Source organism: Aulonocara sp. 'chitande type north' Nkhata Bay, linkage group LG20 (genome assembly GCF_057382095.1).
Source record: "Aulonocara sp. 'chitande type north' Nkhata Bay isolate Kocher_YH1m ecotype deep benthic linkage group LG20, A_spYH_male_GT1.1, whole genome shotgun sequence".
Classification (NCBI taxonomy): domain Eukaryota; kingdom Metazoa; phylum Chordata; class Actinopteri; order Cichliformes; family Cichlidae; genus Aulonocara; species Aulonocara sp. 'chitande type north' Nkhata Bay.
In genome coordinates, this window is record NC_141363.1 from 27,859,030 (window position 1) to 27,878,042 (window position 19,013).

Below are 19,013 nucleotides of genomic sequence, written 5' to 3' on the forward strand. Positions count from 1 at the left end.
CTATTGGCTGAAAGTATGTGGTTTGGCCGGGACAATCCTCGTAGCGCTTTCGGGGGCGGGACTGTTAGTTCTGACAGGAAAACTAAAGAAAGGCGAGTATCTCGCAGGAAAAAGGTAAAACTCTGATTGCTCAGAATCTCCCTTTGCTTTTTAAAATTCTTAGCGTTGAAACTGGTATCAAGTAATATGCTTCCTTCTCTAAAGTGTGTGTGTTTAGGTCGACAAGAGGCCAGCTATCATGAAGAAGTAAGCAAAGTTAGCAAGCTAATGATTAGCTTCCGTAGACGAAAGGGAAACTGCAGCTAGGTAGAAGTTAGCCGACACTCTGGTGACCTAAAGAGGTCAACGGGCTACTTCAGAACTGAGGAAACATTAGCGTGCCAAGTTTTATGTAACTTCATTTCACCAGCGTTGAGCTGAGTTACAAGTGCCCCTCCATCGGAGGCACGTATCATTAAGGAAGTGAAGTTCTAAATCAGCATAATATTACAAAATCCCCAGATAACCGAGGCTTAAACTCTCAGCAGTGTATAACGGTAAACTATCTTGTTGTGAAGTAGTTAATGGTTCTTATAGGTATTTACAGAAAAGACTAGTCGTTTATAGTATAACTGTAAAGTTAGTTAGGAGATCGATGTACTCAAAATATGTCTGCCTTTACTGAACTGCGTTTGAGCGGACGTCTGAACCTTCAGGAAATAGTGATGTCACAGAAATACATCCTGAAATTACTGCTTTGGATAAAGAAGAGTCACAGCGCTTGAATGGGTTTATCGAGACAATTTAAAAGCCAAATTGTGGCATTTGTGAGCCAACATATTTATATTGGGTGCCATATTTAGTCAAAAGGACAGAAATTTGGTCTTAACTATCATAACTGTACTTTATTGTGTAGTGATGTGTTCAGTGTTATTGCCACACACACACACACACACACACACACACACACACACACACACACACCAAAAATACTATAAGAAGTTTCATTTTTGACATGGTTGTCATATGTAATAAAAAGATGTCCACTAATGCTTTTAGCAAAACTCATAATTATTTATGTAAGAGATTAGTTCAGTAGATTCATTTTTCTAAAAAGGCAGCTTGGTCCAAAATAACTTGGAAAGTTGAAAAATAAAATTTAGTTTTTAATAATTTCAATTATCAAGGAAAAAAAAAAAAAACAAACTCCCTGGCCCTGTGGGGGGAAAGTTATTGGCCCCCTTGAGTTGAATTCAGTTTCACTCACCACAGGGCCTGATTACTGTCAGGCCAGTTTAATCAAGAAATTGCTTAAATACAACCTGTGTCACAACGTGAAGTAGGCTAAAAGATCTCAAAAAGTAACAAACCATGCCAAAGTCTAAAGAAACTCAAAAAGAGTTGAGAAACAAAGTAACTGACATCTGTCTGGAAATGTTTACAAAGCCATTTTTAAGGTTTTGGGACTCCAGGGCACCACAGTGAGAGCCATTATCCACAAATAAAGAACACTTGGAACAGTGGTGAACTTCCCAAAATTGACAATGGGCGATATATTTGCACATGCACAGACTTTTTGATGGGCAGAGCAATGTAATCATGGACTGATTTGCATGTTTTAAAATACAGAAGAAGGCCAAACATGGACAAACTAATTTCCCCCCAAAATTAGGGCTGTCAGCCCTAATGCGGTCATCACGATTAATGCGATTAAAATTTTGAATGCGCTCAACCCATCTGGAGCGCAGAATGAACAAACTTTGGACTAACTGCTGAAATGCGTTGATAGAGACATTTCAGGGATTTTAATTCAGTCTGCGCTCCAGATGAGTTAATTGTTCATCGCGTTGGTCGTGATGATGGCACGTTAACGCTGACAGCACTAAAAAAAAAATATAAAGTCGCCAATTTGGGATTTCTTTGGCTTTAAACCAGATGACAGAGGTAAACCTAAGGATGTAACCAAAGCGGTGTGCCGCTTGTGCAGACATATAGTGCTCAAACACGGCTAACTTACATGAGCATGTACGTGTCCACCATCCGGCTGAGTATGCTAGGCTATCACCAGCTTCTGCAGCTCCATCAACAAGCATCTGGGCGCACTCTGAGGAAGGGGCATTTGCTCACAGATGAATGAGGGTGCTGTTAAAGCAGCGCTATTATTTTTCTTTCTGTTGACTGCTTCTATTAGCTCCATCATTATTAGCAAACTTACTCATAGGCAAATGAATCAATCAGTCAATAAATAAATACTTTTTTTTTTTTTTTTACGGATCTTGGAAGCTAGCTGACCAAAATGAGTAACATCCAAGCCATCAATACATATCGCCAACTATTCATCTAATGCCCATCTCCACTAGTAAGGTAGCCGCAGTAGAAGATATGTCACTGATAACAAGAAATCCTCACAGTACTTGCAGGTCTTCACCTGAAGTCAAGCTCTTCGAGCCTCTGCAAGCAATGGAAACAGGCAAGGTGAGGATTAGTAAGTGTCAGAACTGCAATCCTTGATGAAACAACGCATTCGAAATACATCAGGAAGATGACCTCCTGAGTTTAGCTGCTCCAAGAATGCCTAAGACAGCTGAAGATGGAGAGTGATGAGGAAGAGGAAGTATGGATGACTGAGCCCCTGCGGATGAAGGAAGGATGAAGGAAGTGGATGACATCAAGAAATCCTACCAGTTCCTAGAAGAGGCCGGCCTACAGGACAGCACAGAGGCTGTGATCATGGCACATGCCTCTATGGATCTAAGCACCAGATCCATAAAGGCGGCTGTCACAGCTGACAGGACCCAAGTTACAGACTGTGCAAAGGGACCCTGGAAACTGTGAAACACATAGTACCAGGATAAAACCTGGTGAGTGTTGTTCCTTGAATCCAGCACATTCCAGGAACAACATCTGAGACCTCTTTCCAGGAGAAGAGCGCAGTCCTAGGAACAGCTAAGATACAGAACGCATAATAGCAGGATGTCAAGTTGGGACTCAATATGCCTCCTGTCTGGAAAAACTAGTCACATGCATTGTTCAGGTGTGAGTTGGGCCCATTCTTCAACACAAACATTCTTCAAATTCTGTGGTGGTCCTTGGCTCTTGGACGACACTTCTGATAAGTCTTTTCCTGCAGGGAACCATCCGATCCACAAAGGATTGGATGTTTCCCAACATCTGGGAAGAATTTTATGTCAGTAGCGCCTTTACAAATATATTCCCTTTGAAAACTGGTGACATGTTCAATACTTATTTTACCTGCTGTATTTAAAAACTAGTCCACCTACCTAGATACAGCAAGCTTCTTTATTTTATTTTTTTAACAAACCTGTGTTGTGCCTAATTTAGGGAAAATATGATTCAGCACCACTTTCCTCCTTGGGACCCTTAAAGGATGTTTTGGAATATAATTCTCAAACTTGGATAAACTTTTCTTCCATGTTTTCATTCATTGTGTGGTTGAACTTCATGCAGCTGTACACTTTTTTTTTTCTTTTTTTTTGGTGTTACAAACATACATCACAACGCACGGTTTTCAAAGCTCAACTGTTGAGGATTGACCATGACATGTGTGAGTGCTCACACTCTGCAGGAAACCGTTATTTTGCGGCACAAGCAATAGAAAAGAATGTGTTTCAGATCCCTGCATTCCATTTTCAGGCAAAGCAGTGGCTCTCTGATACAGTTGTGTCTGGTTTAGTTACAGAGGGATATTAATAATGTCCTCATCAGGCACTCTACCTGCAAAGACAGGAAATAACCACAACTGACAAAAGCTAGAACTGTTTTGCCTAACGTTCAAAATAAGCTGTGATGAAACATTACAGTTGAAGTTATTTTGTGATTGTTGAGAAATGTGCAAACATTTTAGGGACCTTGCTTCAGCTCTGTCCAAGCACACATTATTTTCTTCTTAGTTTTACGTAGTATTTTCTCACCTTTTCAGATTTCTTATTTCCCTGATTTTGTGTTTTCACAAGAGCTCAAACCACTCTCCCTAACAAGTTTGTCTTTGGCAATAAACCTTTGTGTTAATTTAAATCTCTAGCTTGGCTGATGGATTCTGTACTTTGACTTTTTTCAGATGGCGGCAATCAGAAAGAAACTGGTGATAGTCGGTGATGGAGCCTGTGGCAAGACTTGCCTCCTCATAGTGTTCAGCAAGGATCAGTTCCCTGAGGTCTATGTGCCTACAGTGTTTGAAAACTACGTGGCAGATATTGAGGTGGATGGTAAACAGGTAAGCTGTTCATTCTAACAATAAATGTCAGATTGTTTTATATTTATTGTAGCACAGTAGCATAGCAGTGTGTGTGCTATGTGTGAGGCTAAGAGTTTTAAGACGGGACATATCTAAAGTACTTTAACACTAGCCAATTTCATAAATAGCACATTATATTGTAACTATTGATTGATGTATGTATGTTAATATTGAAGCTGAAACTAGCTTTAATTATTTTCTCTATCTTGGATAGCTTTATGAATGTTAATATAGATATAGCTGATAGAGTTGTGATATTCATTACTGCAAAATTTGCTTTTAACTTTTTAGTCAGCCACCTGCACAAAATGCAGCCACACGGATGATTTCTGTGGTTAATAAGTTCAGAGTTGACTTTAAGTACACCTTGAGTAAAGCTTAACAATAAATAATTTTAACATGGCAGTCTACCACTAATAGATAGTATTAGTCACATGCATTGCTCAGGTGTGATTTTGGTCCATTCTTCCACACAAACAGTCTTCAAGTCCTGAACGTTACATAGGCCCCTTCTATGAACTCTGACCTTTAGTTCTTTCCAAAGATTTTCAGTTGGGTTCAGGTCAGGTGACTGGCTGGACCATTTCAACAGCTTTATTTTCTTTCTTTGAAACCAGTTGACAGGTTCGTTGACAGTGTTGTCTTGCTGAAATATCCACCTTCATCCTGGTAGAAGGCAGCAGATTTAATCAAGAACGTCTCGCTTCATTTTTCTATTCATCTTTCCTTCAATGACATGAAGCGTGTCAGTGCCGTATGCTGAAAAACATCCCCACACCATGATGTTCCAACCTCCAATTTTCAGTGTTGGTATGGTGTTTGTGAGGCGATATGTTGTGACCTCCCAGCATGGTGTGTAGACCAAGTTTGGTATCATCTGACCAGACTAACTTTCCCAGTATTTCACAGGCTTGTTTAAATGTTGTTCAGCAAACTTTCTGTAGCTCCATAAGTGCTCCTTGGCTCTTTGACAACTCTTCTGATAATTCTTTTCACTCTTCTGTCTGAAGTCTTGTGGGGAGCATCTGGTCGTGGCTCGTTGATGGTAAAATGATGTTCTTTTCACCTCCAGATCATGGCCCCAACAGTAGTTTAGAAATTCTCCTGTAACCCATTCCATCAGTATGGTTGCAAAGGTCTAAAAGAGCTTATTTTACATTATATACATTATTTATGGACATCAGTGGTTTGACTTGTTTGTATGTGTGGATTGGATGGTTACCAACATCTGGTAGGAATTTCTGTCAATAACAACTTTAGAAATATATTTACTTAGAAAATTGGTGACATGTTCAATACTTATTTTACCTGCTGTATGCAAAGTGTTAAGGCCAGTCAAACTTCGATACAAGAGCAATGAATTTAGTTCAGCATAGAGCTGGGCGATATGAGATTTTTTCATATCACGATATGTTTTTTTCATTTCAGGCGATAACGATATCTATCACGATATAAGCCAAATAACTATATTTGTAAGATTTAAATGTGCCATTGCTCACAAGTAAAATGTGAAATAATCAGCAGCTTGTTTTTAAATATTTATTTCCCATAATAAGTTCAACAGGGTAGATGTACTTAAGGAACATGAGACTTTTTCAGATAAATAAAGGCAAATATTGCAAACTACACAAAAGGCAGCCGCTAAAGCGTTTAAGTTTCAAAATAGAACAAACGAAACAGACTAAATTGTCAATTCCACTTAGAAACAAAATATTAATTCTAAAAATAAATCTTAGTTTGTTTTACAGAAGAACAGACAAAACTGACTAACTTTTGTCAATATCAAATAAACTGAGAACTAAAAGGAAATTCTCAATCTCTCCTTGTTGTATAGCTGAGCTTTTCAAACAGTTTTAACAGTTACTTTAGTCTGACAAAAGCCGAATGACGAATTAGCGCTTCCAGTCAGAGACTGAGGCTACGTCCACACGTACACGGGTATTTTTGAAAACGGAGATTTTCCGTTTTCGTTTTAAAAAATAATCCCGTCCACACATAAAGGCAGAAATGAAGGAAAACGCTGCTATGAACATGCCAAAGCAGCAGGTGGCGCTAGATTCCTAACCGTGCAGAAATGTTGGCCAATCAGAAGTCTAGAAGCCTCGGTGGGAAAAAGTAAACAAAGCTGGGGCATAGAAGCAGAACCGAGTCGTATGTGTGGAGGGACAGTAACTGTGTGTATATGTAAGCATTTAAACACTGCAGAGAGTAGAATTAACAGTAACAGTATTGTAGAAATTCATTTCACCGAAACAATAACGTGGCGCACAGTGTGACGCATGCACCAGTTTATTGTATTTCCAGACTTGCTTTCGGCACAATTTACAGTGCACGCTGCTGTTTTTTGTCAGACTTGAAATAGCCGAAATACCTTCAAACTACGGAACTTCTATGGCTCTTCCGTTCGACAATCTCTCCGGCATTGGAACCATCATCTGTTTTCTCTTCGGTCACGCTCGGTTGATTTTTCTAGTCGGCACACTCATTTCCTCCATTATGCGCTGGCTCCATTACCCGCTGGCTGCTTCCCAAACAAACACACGTGCGGCTTGGCACTTGTGCTGTACGTAACAAGTCACGCGACGTGACGCTGCGGCCCTGATTGGTTCGGCTCTGCGCTACCTAATTTGGATTAGCTGACCTTTTTTTTTTTTTTTTTTTTTTAAGAGGACAAGAGCGGCGAAGTCTATCGCGATAGCTTAATTTCTCTATCGAGTAAAAGTTATATCGCGATACATATCGTTATCGTTCTATCGCCCAGCTCTAGTTCAGCATAATGAGGCACATCACAAACTAACCACCTCCTATTACCAGTTTTAAATCTCTGTTTATATCTAACTGTACATACTCGTGTACATACCCTTTCAAACTGAATTTCTGTAATACTGCATCTCACCTGCAGTATCTGTGCAGCTCACGCTTTGGATTGACTGATCAAGCAAAACATGATCTGGAGCCGGGTCATAATTTTACAGCTTAGCAAGAAAACAAACAAAAATGAATCCATTTCCCTCCCAGTTGTAAAACTGGAGCGAGGTCTGTCCATCCAAACTATCTATGAATGCAAAATCAAAACAATTATCAATGCATTACTCGGTATAGAAATTACTTGTAGATCACATTAATCTTGAGAGAATGTCTCAAACAAGGATCTTGGGGGCAGATGTCACCAAGAGGTTGGTGGGTTGTGCTGCTCTTTTCTTCTCTACTGTCGCCCCCTTAAGTTTGTCTGCACCTTCATCAGTCGAGTGCTCATGCCCTCGATTTTAGGACTCTGTGTAAGCTAGAACACTAATCAATGATTTACACCTCATGCACTTACATACATGCCTGAATGGCTTCCATCCACCTGTCTTCATAGCATGCTGTTACATGATAAAAATGGGCCTGTGTTTGAGGACCCTAAGCAGGATTGGTGTGTGTAGTAGGAATTAACTATAGTCCCTCCCCTGCAGGTGGAGCTGGCCTTGTGGGACACAGCAGGTCAGGAGGACTATGACCGACTGCGGCCTCTGTCATATCCAGACACAGATGTCATCCTCATGTGCTTTTCCATTGACAGCCCTGACAGTTTAGGTGAGTCTGTTTCTGTTGGTTTCATTAAAAAAAATGAAAAAACTCTTTTATATCTGCTGCATGTTTACCTTGTCCACATTGTACCTGATGCAGAGAATATTCCGGAGAAGTGGACTCCAGAAGTGAAGCACTTCTGTCCCAATGTGCCCATTATTCTTGTGGGAAACAAGAAAGACCTGCGAAATGATGAGCACACACGCCGAGAGTTGGCTAAAATGAAACAGGTCAGTGACGGCATGCACTCATACAGTTTCATATTAATCCCACCACACAAACACTACACTAACATAACTAATGACAAAAATGTCCATAACTTTTGTGTGTCAGCCTTTAGTCTACTACAGTTTCCACTAACATTCATTAGATTTTTTTATAGGGCTGCAGCCACTGATAATGAAGACAAATATATTTACTAACTTTTGTTTTGATATAAAGTGTGATATAAGTGAAAAGTTTGGACACAGTTTCTCATTCAATGGTTTTTCTTTATTTTCATGACTGTTTACATTGTAGATTCTCACTGAAGGCATCAAAACTATGAATGAACATAAGTGTGAAATAACTGAAAACATATTTGATATTTTAGATTCTTCCTAACAGCCCCTTTGCTTTGATTCCTGCTTTGCACACTCTTGGCGTTCTCTCCATGAGCTTCATGAGGTCGTCTCCTGAAATGGTTTCCAACAGTCTTGAAGGAGTTCCCAGAGATGATGAGCACTTGTTGGTCCTTTTGCCTTCACTCTGCGCTCCATCTCATCCCAAACCATCTCCACTGGGTTTAGGTCAGGTGACTGTGGAGGCCAGGCCTCCATCACTCTCTTGGTCAAACAGCCGTGACACAGCCTGGAGGTGTGTTTGGGGTCACTGTGCTGTTGAAAAATCAATGATGGGATGGCATGTTGCTGCAGGATGCTGTGGTAGCCTTGCTGGTTCAGTGTGTCGTTAGTTTTGAATAAATCTCCAATAGTGTCACCAGCAAAGCCCCCTGACACAATCACGTCTCCTCCTCCATGCTTCACAGTGCATGCATGTAGAGACCATTGTTCACCATTTCTGCGTCACGGGTGGAACCAAACATCTCAAATTCTGACTCATCAGACCAAAGCACAGATTTCCACTGGTCTAATGTCCATTCCTTGTGTTTCTTGGCCCAAACAAATCTCTTCTGCTTGTTGCTTTTCCTTAGTCGTGGTTTCTTAGCAGCTGTTTGACCATAAAGGCCTGATTCACACAGTCTCCTCTGAACATGTAGAGAGATGTCTGTTACTGGAGCTCTGTGTGGCATGTATCTGGGCTCTAATCTGAGCTGCTGTTAACTTGTGATTTCTGAGGCTGGTGACTCGGATGAATGTGTCCTCAGCAGCAGAGGACTGGGGCGTCCTCATGTGAGACCGTTTCATCATAGCGTTTGGTTCTTGCGACTGCACTCGGGGACACAATCAAAGTTTTCCAGACTGACTGACCTTCAGTTCTTAAAGTAACGATGGGCTGTTGTTTCTCTTTACTTAGCTGATTGGTTCTTGCCATAATATGAATTCTAACAGTTGTCAAATAGGGCTGTCAGCTGTGTACCAACCTGACTGCTGCACAACACAACTGATGGTCCCAACCTCATTAAGAAGGCAACAAATGAACCCTGACAGGCACACCTGTGAAGTGAAACCATGTCAGGTGACAACATCATGAAGCTCACTGAGAGAAGGCCAAGGGTTTGCAGCGCTGTCAACAAAGCAAAAAAATCATATTTTGCATGGTTGGATCTTAACAAGGTTCCAAGTAGAGCTTCAATATGCAACATGAAGAAATGGGAGTGAGACAAAACAATTATTTTTGAAAACAACATTTAAACTGAAACAGGCTGTTTTACAGCTGAACAAAAGTTTAGGTCCACACCTCAAAAAAAACCTGTAAACCCCCCAAAACAGAAATCAAAGGTCCAAACATGAACTCGGTCATGAGCAGCTCCACCGTGTTGATCACATCAGAAATTACTTCCGGCATGCTTGATGATTTGCTGGTAAAGTTAAGACAGGCTTCTGCATATACCATACTGTGGACAGGTGTGCTTTATACATTTACAGTAAAGAGTTCAGATGGGGAGTGTCTGGAATTGATTGATTGTAATCTGTGGGCTAAATGTGCTCACAGCCAATCTGTGGGAGGGATCAAAGACTTATTTCACTCAATGACAAACAAATCAAGATTACTTTTATGTTTTTGTTTCTGGACCTTCGGTTACTCTTACTGATCTCCATTAAAATTAATCTACCATGAACATTAGAGTGTGTTCATTTCTTCTAAGTGAGCAAACGTATAAATCCCACAGAGGGTCGAATAATGATTTCACTTCTTCTTTTTCATTGGATTGAGCTGGTTTTCCTTCATGGTTTTGTTCTTCCCAAACAGGAACCTGTGAAGTCAGAGGAGGCGAGAGAAATGGCCAACCGGATCAATGCCTTTGGTTACTTGGAGTGCTCAGCCAAGACGAAGGATGGTGTGAGGGAGGTGTTTGAGATGGCCACCAGGGCGGCGCTACAGGCCAAGAAACGAGGCAGAAAGAGTGGCTGCCTTCTGCTATAGAGTGTCAAGTTACACAGGTTAGGGAGGACAGGAGGAAAGGATCCTTGCCAACAAAACCATTCCTCCTGTTTCTACGTTGTCACCATGCTGTGCAGAATTGAATGGGTCCTTTTCAGGAATAAGGGAGAAAATCAAACTAGGTCAAAAGGGGAGTGTAAGCATTCATGTCCAAGGTTTAATCTGCCTTTAATCTGTAATCATATCTTTGGATTCATCAAACCTAAAATCAAGAGAACATGGAAAGAAGGAACCATCTCTCTTAAAGAGGTGCGTTGGGATTTCCAGACCTATGAAGTGGTCTCCGTTATTCTAAATTGCAGCCTGATGGTCTGTACACGAGCCCATCTTTAGAACTGATCCATCCCAGGTGTTCAGTACATTCACAGCTGTGTACCATATGAACAAGTTTCTGGAGGACTTGGCTTGTGGCGTTTCTTTCAGTTAACATCCTATTAGTCTGTACTTTTGTCATTTCCTTTATTTCTCTGCAATGACCATCCAACTCTATACAGACCTGATTTCCTCCTTTATGATGATGAAGTAACCTGTCGCTGCAGGTTCACATTCAAAATCCACACTACCGCTCAAAAGTACAAGTTGCCAAATGTCAAATTAAATAATTCAATAAAAATCACACTTTTATTCTTTATTATTGATATTAAAAAGTTAGAAATAATGATTTTTGCAAAAATAATTGAGTCTTTCCAGCATTCTACCATCAATTTGCTGACATTTTAGTTCATTCTTCCAGAAGCTCCCAGTTTAATGTGGGTGAGAGTGGACTGAGATCCAATGACTGTGCTGGGTTCTCAGCTGCTTCTGTATAGTTTAGTCATTCTATGGCTCACTGTGCTGTTGCAGTCAGTCAGCATCCACAGGATCCGATGTTGTCCTGAATTTCCCAGAATTTCCCACTTCACCCCAAAGACCTCCAAAACTTTTACAAAGTGCCACTTGACAGGTGGCAGGCACACCTCCACGATCCTTCAGTCTTTGTCTCAGAAATATTCTTTTTGACTCAAATACCTCTGTTAGGTTTATCTGTTCATAAAACTTTCTCCCTGACTTCCTCTGTCCAACATCTGTTCTTTTTTCCCCACGTTATTTCTAAAGCACTTTAAAAACAACATAACAGCTGACCAAAGTGCTGTACAGAAAATAAGAGAACAAAAGAATAAATCAGTAAAAGTACATACAAAGGGTAAGAAGACGACAACTCTCACTGGGTTAAAAGCCAGGTGTGTGAGTTAAAAGTTGTGTTTTTAAACGGGTTTTAAAAACAGTGAGGGATGGAGCCTGCCTGACCTCCAGAGGCAGCTCATCCCACATTTTGGGAGCCAAAGCTGCAGAAGCTGGGTCTCCTTTGGATTTATAAAAGCACCTGGTTAGCTGATGTAAGAGCATGTGACGGCATGTAAGGGTGAAGCAGCTCAGGGGCAAAACCATTAAGAGAATTAAAAACAAAATAATTTTAAAATGGATTCAAAACCTTTACCCATCTATTCATTTTATAAGGTGGTCTCTTTTTTCCCCACTGTTTTTAAGCAGGCATTCCTGATCTGCTTCTCAGCTCTTGTTGTTTAGTGTTTAACAGGTGTTGTTCTCAGACAGCAGACTCATGTATTTGGCCTGCTGCTCAGTTGGGCTGTTCTATAAAGGGAATAATATTGTGTACAATGTTCTGGGCAGTTTCCTGCATGCAATAGCGTTCACTTTCATAGCACATTATGGTTGAACACACAAAGGATGATGTTTCAGTTACTCAGCTAGCTAAAAGTTTAAAAATGTAATGAATTAACATTCTAACATGATAAACTTGAATTAGTAACAACATGCCATTGGAACACTGTGTGCTAAAAATCGGCCTTTCTACTCCAATACAGGTATTCCAATAAAATTACAGTAATGCATGATTACATTAGTTGTGTATGATGTAGTCATAGACTGTGGTTCATTTCTGACTTTTTGTTTTTCAAAATAAAAGTCTGCGCTTCTCTTTCAAAACAAGGACTTTGTGTGATGCCAAACCTTGTGTGTAAGATTAAATTACCAGTGTTTTGTACAACTTTTCAAAATTTGATTGCTCGATTTTGTTTTTCAAGTCATTAAACTGATGTGGACTGTCTAACACTGTATGTAGTTGGCTATAGAAGCGCTAACAAAGGCAAATGATCCTGAACAGAGTTTTTGTTAACTGTCAGATATTAAAGAGGCCTCGGTGTACCTCTGACACAGAGGAGTGGATGTTTATAGAAGAAAGGATTGTGTTCGAGTCGAGCAGTTCCAGTTTTAATGCCACACCTCCATGTTTCTGATCCGGTCTTGTTCACCTGCTGTCTTGAAGAGTTAATATAATGTACAATTTCTACAACACTAATTCCATCAGTGCTACAGTTAGACTGTAACTAGAAGGCTTTTAAGACTGGACACACTTGGTAAAGAACAGTGTTTCTCTTCTAATATCTTTGTGTTGTACTGATGGAATTAGGGCTCTGGAAATTTACATTATGCTACTTTAAAGCATGTTGTGAGGCTAATATGTAACTCATTATTTAAGTACAAGTTTGAACATTTATAGTGTACCTATATGTTTTGTTTTTCTTTCCTGCTCTGCATTCCATTGTATGCTATTTTAACTATGGGATATTCCATCAGCTTACTTTTGTATTATTTGCACATAGCTTCAAATGTCTGTGTCATATAAAAACACACAATGTCCAAATTCTGAAATGCAAAATGCAAGGATCTTCTATAGGATTGGTTATTTGTAAGCAAAATATTCTTTTATATCCAGTAGTCTTTTGTAAAGTTTTCTAAAGGAAATACATTCGAGAATGACCAAATCTGCTGTGTGTGTCACTTCTCATGTGTTTTGTCCTCTTACCCACTTAAGAGTGTCCAAGTCTTGGCTCAAGATGGTGAGCATGATGGTCTGTGTAGATGTCCATGTGTCTGCAAACGTATAACAGGAACATATTCCCCATCGATGCTATAACCTCATCAATAGCCAAGTTTAATCCCAACTCCATACTGCAAACATTCAACTGTTATAATATTCAAGTATTCCAGATAAGCAATGAGTCTAGTTTTGCCTCACAAAGGAAAAATAACATAAAAACCACAGTGTAATTACTGGCCAACACTTGGCAGACTTATGATGTAAGTGTGTGTGAGCCCCACATTTAAGGGCTTTAGATGCAGAGAGATGCAGAGAGGCTGGAGAAGGTTATGAAAGCCATTCTAAAAACCTGACAGTTTAGCAGTTCAGCGGATAAAATGACTGTTGCTGTTTTTTCAAAAACAATGCACTGCACATCAAACCTCATCCCAACAATGACATATGGTGGAGGAAGCATGTTTTGGGATCGACGCCTGATCTCTTCATCCTCAAATATATTCCATTGTGGACACAGACAACTGGAGACCCCGAGGAGTCATTACTTTAAAGTCTGACACTAGTGGGCATGCAAGTGGAAGTACATCTGAGGCTTTACAGTCATTAAAGGAACAATAAATTGAATCAATGAGTCTGATTATTTGCACTGGATCTAGCGAGCGATTCACAAGTTGAATCTTAGGACAGTTTGATGAAATAAGATAAATTACCCAAAGCATGGATGTAAATTAATATCAGAATTATTCAAAAAAAAATCAGGGAGGCCTGTGCTTAACCCACATGAGGTGGTGTAGCATGATGCGATGATATTTTATAATCAAGATATTCCATAACTGTTGATGAACTGAAACACCTCGCAGAAGGACTGGTCCAAAGTTGTTCTTCGTTACTGTGCAAGTGTCACAAGCAACTGTAGAAAAACCTGTGATGAAGACTGGTCCAGTGAACACTCGTTAAGATTTTACAACAGAAAGCACCAATAAATAAAGATGAACTCGCAAGTTCCACTTTATTGCTGTGAGGAATCTCAAAACATTCTTCTTTTGGAGTGTTATATGTGTATATTGTCGTATATATCACTGTGTAAACAGTTTTTCAGCTGTACCAAACACAGCTCCACGCTCTGTCAGGTTTATGTGACCAGTGCTGGATCCCACAAACCACCCGCCTACACAGCAAATATCCATGTGTGCTTTACTCTAATGAGGTTGCTTATCTTCTCTTTGAGCTCTACATACTCAAAAGAATAACATAACATATTTTTCTTCTCTACATTTTTATCCTATAGACTTGCAGTATATAAGGAGATGACTAGATTTGAATCAAGTATGATTACTGCATTTAATGGGTGGAAGTGCAGAAACTGAAATTGCACTTTGAACTTAAAAGGTCGTACTATGACTATAGATAATATAGAGCATATTTACTCTGAGGTCTGCATGACACCTGCAAAGTGTTGTGCATGATAACTCTTACATGTCATTCTTAGATCCAGCACTCATGTGGTTCAGCCATCCTCTGAACCACTCACCTGCAGTTATCAGGCTGAACCCACTGAACAAAACTGCATGAAAAACACCTGTGAAATATAATAACTCACTATATTTAATATTAACATGTTGTACAATAAAGTGTATGACTTTTCTTTAGTGTTTCTGAAGAAACACTAAAGAAAAGTTCACATTTTTATGATGTTTCTTGCAACTGTAAATGTGAACAACAATGTTGGCACCACATGACATATGGTGCCTCAGGCACAGTGAGTAATCTTCATCTTCGTTCTATAATATCTGGTGGAGTCCTGTCACAAAGTCCTGATAGTACGGCTCTGAAATGATAACAAAAAGAGAACTAAGGCAGTGAGCTGGTTTTTTGACTGGACATTTTGCAAACACCCACAAACCTGTGTCAGGGTCAATGTACGAGTGTCTTATGAGAAAGTCCAAGACTACCATGGCAGAGTTGGGTTTGAAGTCATCAGTGACCAGCAGTTCCTTCACCTGAAACAAGATGCTATATTTTATATCTTTGTGTCATCTATATTTCAACCCATGCAGTACTGGCTCCTAGAAGCTGAATTCCCAAATTATAGTATGAGAAAAACACTAACCTTATCTATGGGGAGGAGGTAAAACTCCTGCACCTCTCCATCCCCTATTATGGGCTTAAACTCCAAAGGAAGTTCCAAATCAAAGACAAACTGGCTTTCTGGAAACACACCCTCTTCATCCTCATAAGTGTAGCTTGAAAATAAAATAAAACAAAGGCAGCTAAATTGTCTCTTTGAAAATCCAATTATGTAACTAACTGTTTCATAAAGCAATGATTCTCCAGAACAGGAGGTTCTTCCAGAGGTGTCACTGTGAGGCTGTGATCCAGCCACACCAAAGCTGCAGTATATCAACACCAGTACCGGTGCCCTTCTACCATTCTGACTACTAAAACGCATGTTTTCTTATACCCAGTATTTAATTCATTTTTATCACACTATTCCAATTAATGCAAAAACAGTGTTCACAGACTTGTGTTTGTTCTGCCTGTTATAGCAACACGATCGAGCTGCAGCTGCTGAGAGGTTCTAAGCAGCTGCGCAGGCTTTGAAGTGACAGATCTGTAGATCACAATCAAACAATCAACAATCAAAAATACAATGTAGAAATGTAAAAAGATATTGCAAATAAAAATAGTTCTGGTTTTATAGACAGAAGCTGTTTGATGGTTTTCTGTGGTACATCACAGCGGAATGAGCCTTTTCCACAGTGACTCCTGTTACTGTCCAGCAACAAATATACTGATAAAAATAACAAATTCAACTTCCACATTTTGTATACATACATATATGTATGTATGTATATATATATATATATATATATATATATATTAGGGGTGCAACGATACACAAAATTCACAGTTCGGTTCGGTTCGGTACTTTGGTGTCACGGTTCGATATTTTTTCGATACAAAAAAAATGTTCATGCCTTTTTAATTTGTCATTTATTAAAATTATAAATATATATTTTAACTCAAAAGTACAGTTTTTAAATTTAACCCTAACCCTTGTGCGTGTTTTTTATTTTGACAGCGAATGCGCACCTGCGGACCACTTATGTGCAGCCCTGGTTATTTAGCTCGTCATATTGCAGCCACAGAAATTCTTTTGTCCATGAAACCATAAAGCTGCACTTTCTTTTTGCCTTATAGTCTGATTTGTCATAACTTCTCCGTTTTGTGGTAAGCTTTTCTTTGGCTGTCACTTCTTCACCCTGACCTGTCTTATTTGGCTCAGCAGAACTAAAATATATATGCTGCTGGTTTTACACACGCACTCACATAAGCTCAGCGATTCTCTGCGCGATCAACCTCTCACATGTTTAAGCTGCGGGAGATTTCACTTGTCATGTTTGCATAGTAAGCTAACGATTAATAAGACGATGTCAGAGGAATTGGTGCACAAATTATCATCACTCACAGATCAGTGCTGTCGCTCTCTATACACAGTTCGCACGATTGCAAAGTGAAAGCAAAAAAACAAGCGCAAATTCAAACGCGATTTCAATATGTCACATATTGACAGTGGCTCACCGATGCCAATGACATAATTACCCAGCTACATTTCTGAAAGAATGCAAAAGCATTGACATATATTTTTCCTTCCTACAATAGCCCGACGGGCAGGGAAGAGATAGATTTTGGTAGCCCGACTGAAAAAATTGCTAGCCCCAGGACGTCGGGCTAGCGATATTGCGAGCCCTGTATCTGATTGAGGAATCACTCATCTTTGGAAAAGAGAGTTTATTACAGAGAAATGGCTCTTTCCAAAATAAAAGCTATACTATCCGCTTCTTCTGGGCTATATTCTCAGCAGCATAAGGAGAATCATGTGCTAACAGCTGTCTAAATGACTCGGCTAAAGTTAGTAGCATGCTTGTTGTTTTTGTCTTTGCACTAGGATGATGTCGGCGTAAATGTGCAGTCATATTCGTTGTGTTCCCACTAGTGCTTTCAGGTTAATCTCGTTGAAATGACCTTAACGCCACAACACGGCAAATCTCCATTAACGAGCTACCGCCGATCGCCCCGTGCATGGGGCTAGACGGCCAACACGTTAACGAGCTAACTGTGCTAACACACTAGTTCCCACCCATGTAATTGAGCATTGCATGGCACATCCAACATACTGTTTTACTTTAGTCCATGACTCGCTTACCTTCAGGGTCATACGTCACATGAAAACCAAAATAATTCCAAACGCCAGATCTGAATGAGGGTGGGGGAGGTCCATGTTGCAAGGAGAGCTTAACTTCTGACTTGCTAGCTTGCCCTGCGCTCTTCCTTCTGACTATGCTGTCTGTGTTGAGCGCTCAGTGGATCTGCGCTCGACAGTGCAGCCTAGGCGGAGTAGTCGAACGCAGATTCACTGAGCGCTCAACACAGACAGCATCGTCAGAAGGAAAGTTGATAAAATAAATTACAAATGTTATATTGTTCGATACATATGCGTACCGAACCGAAAGCACTGTATCGAACGGTTCAATATCGATACGAATATCGTTGCACCCCTAATATATATAGGAGCAGAGGATCGCAAGTTCGATCCCCGCCTGGGGCGTCTGTATCCAGTAAGGGTCCTAAAGCTAGACCCCATATGCTAAGTGAGCCTACTGCAGACATGAGCGAGACACATAAATATGAAGGCATGCAGGCTCGGTCGTCGCCCGGATCAACGAGGTCCGCGTCAGGTGTTGAGGAACCAGGGCACCCTGACGAGAAGCGGGCTACTAGAGACGAAAACAGGGCGTTGTTGGAATGCTACTACGCAAGTAACCCTGGCGGAATTGGTTACATGAATAGGATGAGGGACCTATGGATTCTTCGATACCCAACATCCACAATGACGGCGAAACAACTAGTAGCTCAGTGTTCCAACATTCGAAAGAAGGGACTACTCTCACAGCTAGAGATTGACGAGGTACAACATAAATGCTACGGCAAGGGGGAGCCAGGACGCCAGGTCAGGGGGGAGATTGGGTACAAAGCCCCAAGTGCGATAGGAGAAGGATCGTTGAGTGCGAGAGGAACTGACCTGAAAGATAGGATCATGGCCAAGCTTGAAACCTGGATCCCCCGTAGCCGGTTACCAAGATTACGTGAAGTACCCTCAGAAGGTCTGCTAGATGATGTTAATGCAGCACTACGGATGATACCTACAGCCACGCTTACCGACACTAACAAGCTGATCTACAATACGGCAGCAGTGATCAGTGAGATGCTTGGCTACAAGTTGAACAGCCACAAGGGGCAGTACCCTCCATGGAGAAGGAGGCTAGAGGGCAAGATCAAATTAGCACGGAGGGAGGTTAGCCAACTAACAGAATTGCAGAAAGGTGCGACAAAGAAGGTGCATAAAAAAAGTACAGCAAGCTGTCCATACCTGAGGCCTTGGAAACTGCCAAGCAAAGATTCACAGCCTTGGCCAGCTGCTTGAGGAGGTACACAAGAGATAGAAGGCAGGAGAATAAACCAGCTGTTCTCCACAGAACCAGCAAAGGTGTACTCTCAGTGGCAAGGGAACAATAAGAGAACAGCACCACCAAGGCTGGAGACGGAGCAATACTGGAAGAGCATATGGGAGAAGGACACAACCCATAACAGCAATGCTCAGTGGCTAGTGGATCTGAGGGCAGACCATAGCAACCTCCCTGAACAGGGTCCAGTAACCATCACGGT

The 19,013-nt window shown here is 40.6% G+C and overlaps 2 protein-coding genes across 3 annotated transcripts in view; one reads left to right on the forward strand and one right to left on the reverse strand.

The window, feature by feature from the left end:
* LOC147305827 (rho-related GTP-binding protein RhoA-C) lies at positions 1–12,465 on the forward strand. 2 transcript variants are annotated; one of them, XM_086278961.1, is made up of 5 exons: positions 1–114; positions 4,058–4,213; positions 7,690–7,810; positions 7,904–8,034; positions 10,217–12,465. In XM_086278961.1, exons 1-5 carry the CDS (start codon positions 16–18, stop codon positions 10,388–10,390), a joined length of 681 nt encoding a protein of 226 aa, XP_086135087.1. In that variant the 5' UTR covers positions 1–15; the 3' UTR covers positions 10,391–12,465. The 2 variants fall into 2 exon arrangements, with proteins under 2 accessions (XP_086135087.1, XP_086135088.1); XM_086278962.1 differs by having other exon boundaries at positions 43–92.
* tpk2 (thiamin pyrophosphokinase 2) overlaps positions 8,283–19,013 on the reverse strand; it is a 23,009-nt gene continuing 12,278 nt past the window's right edge. Inside the window, exons 6-8 of the mRNA XM_086278960.1 lie at positions 15,397–15,529; positions 15,190–15,286; positions 8,283–15,114 (exon numbers count right to left, since the gene is read on the reverse strand). Of these exons, the coding sequence (XP_086135086.1) occupies positions 15,068–15,114; positions 15,190–15,286; positions 15,397–15,529 (277 nt within the window). The 3' untranslated portion in view covers positions 8,283–15,067. The remainder of the gene's footprint in view (positions 15,115–15,189; positions 15,287–15,396; positions 15,530–19,013) is intronic.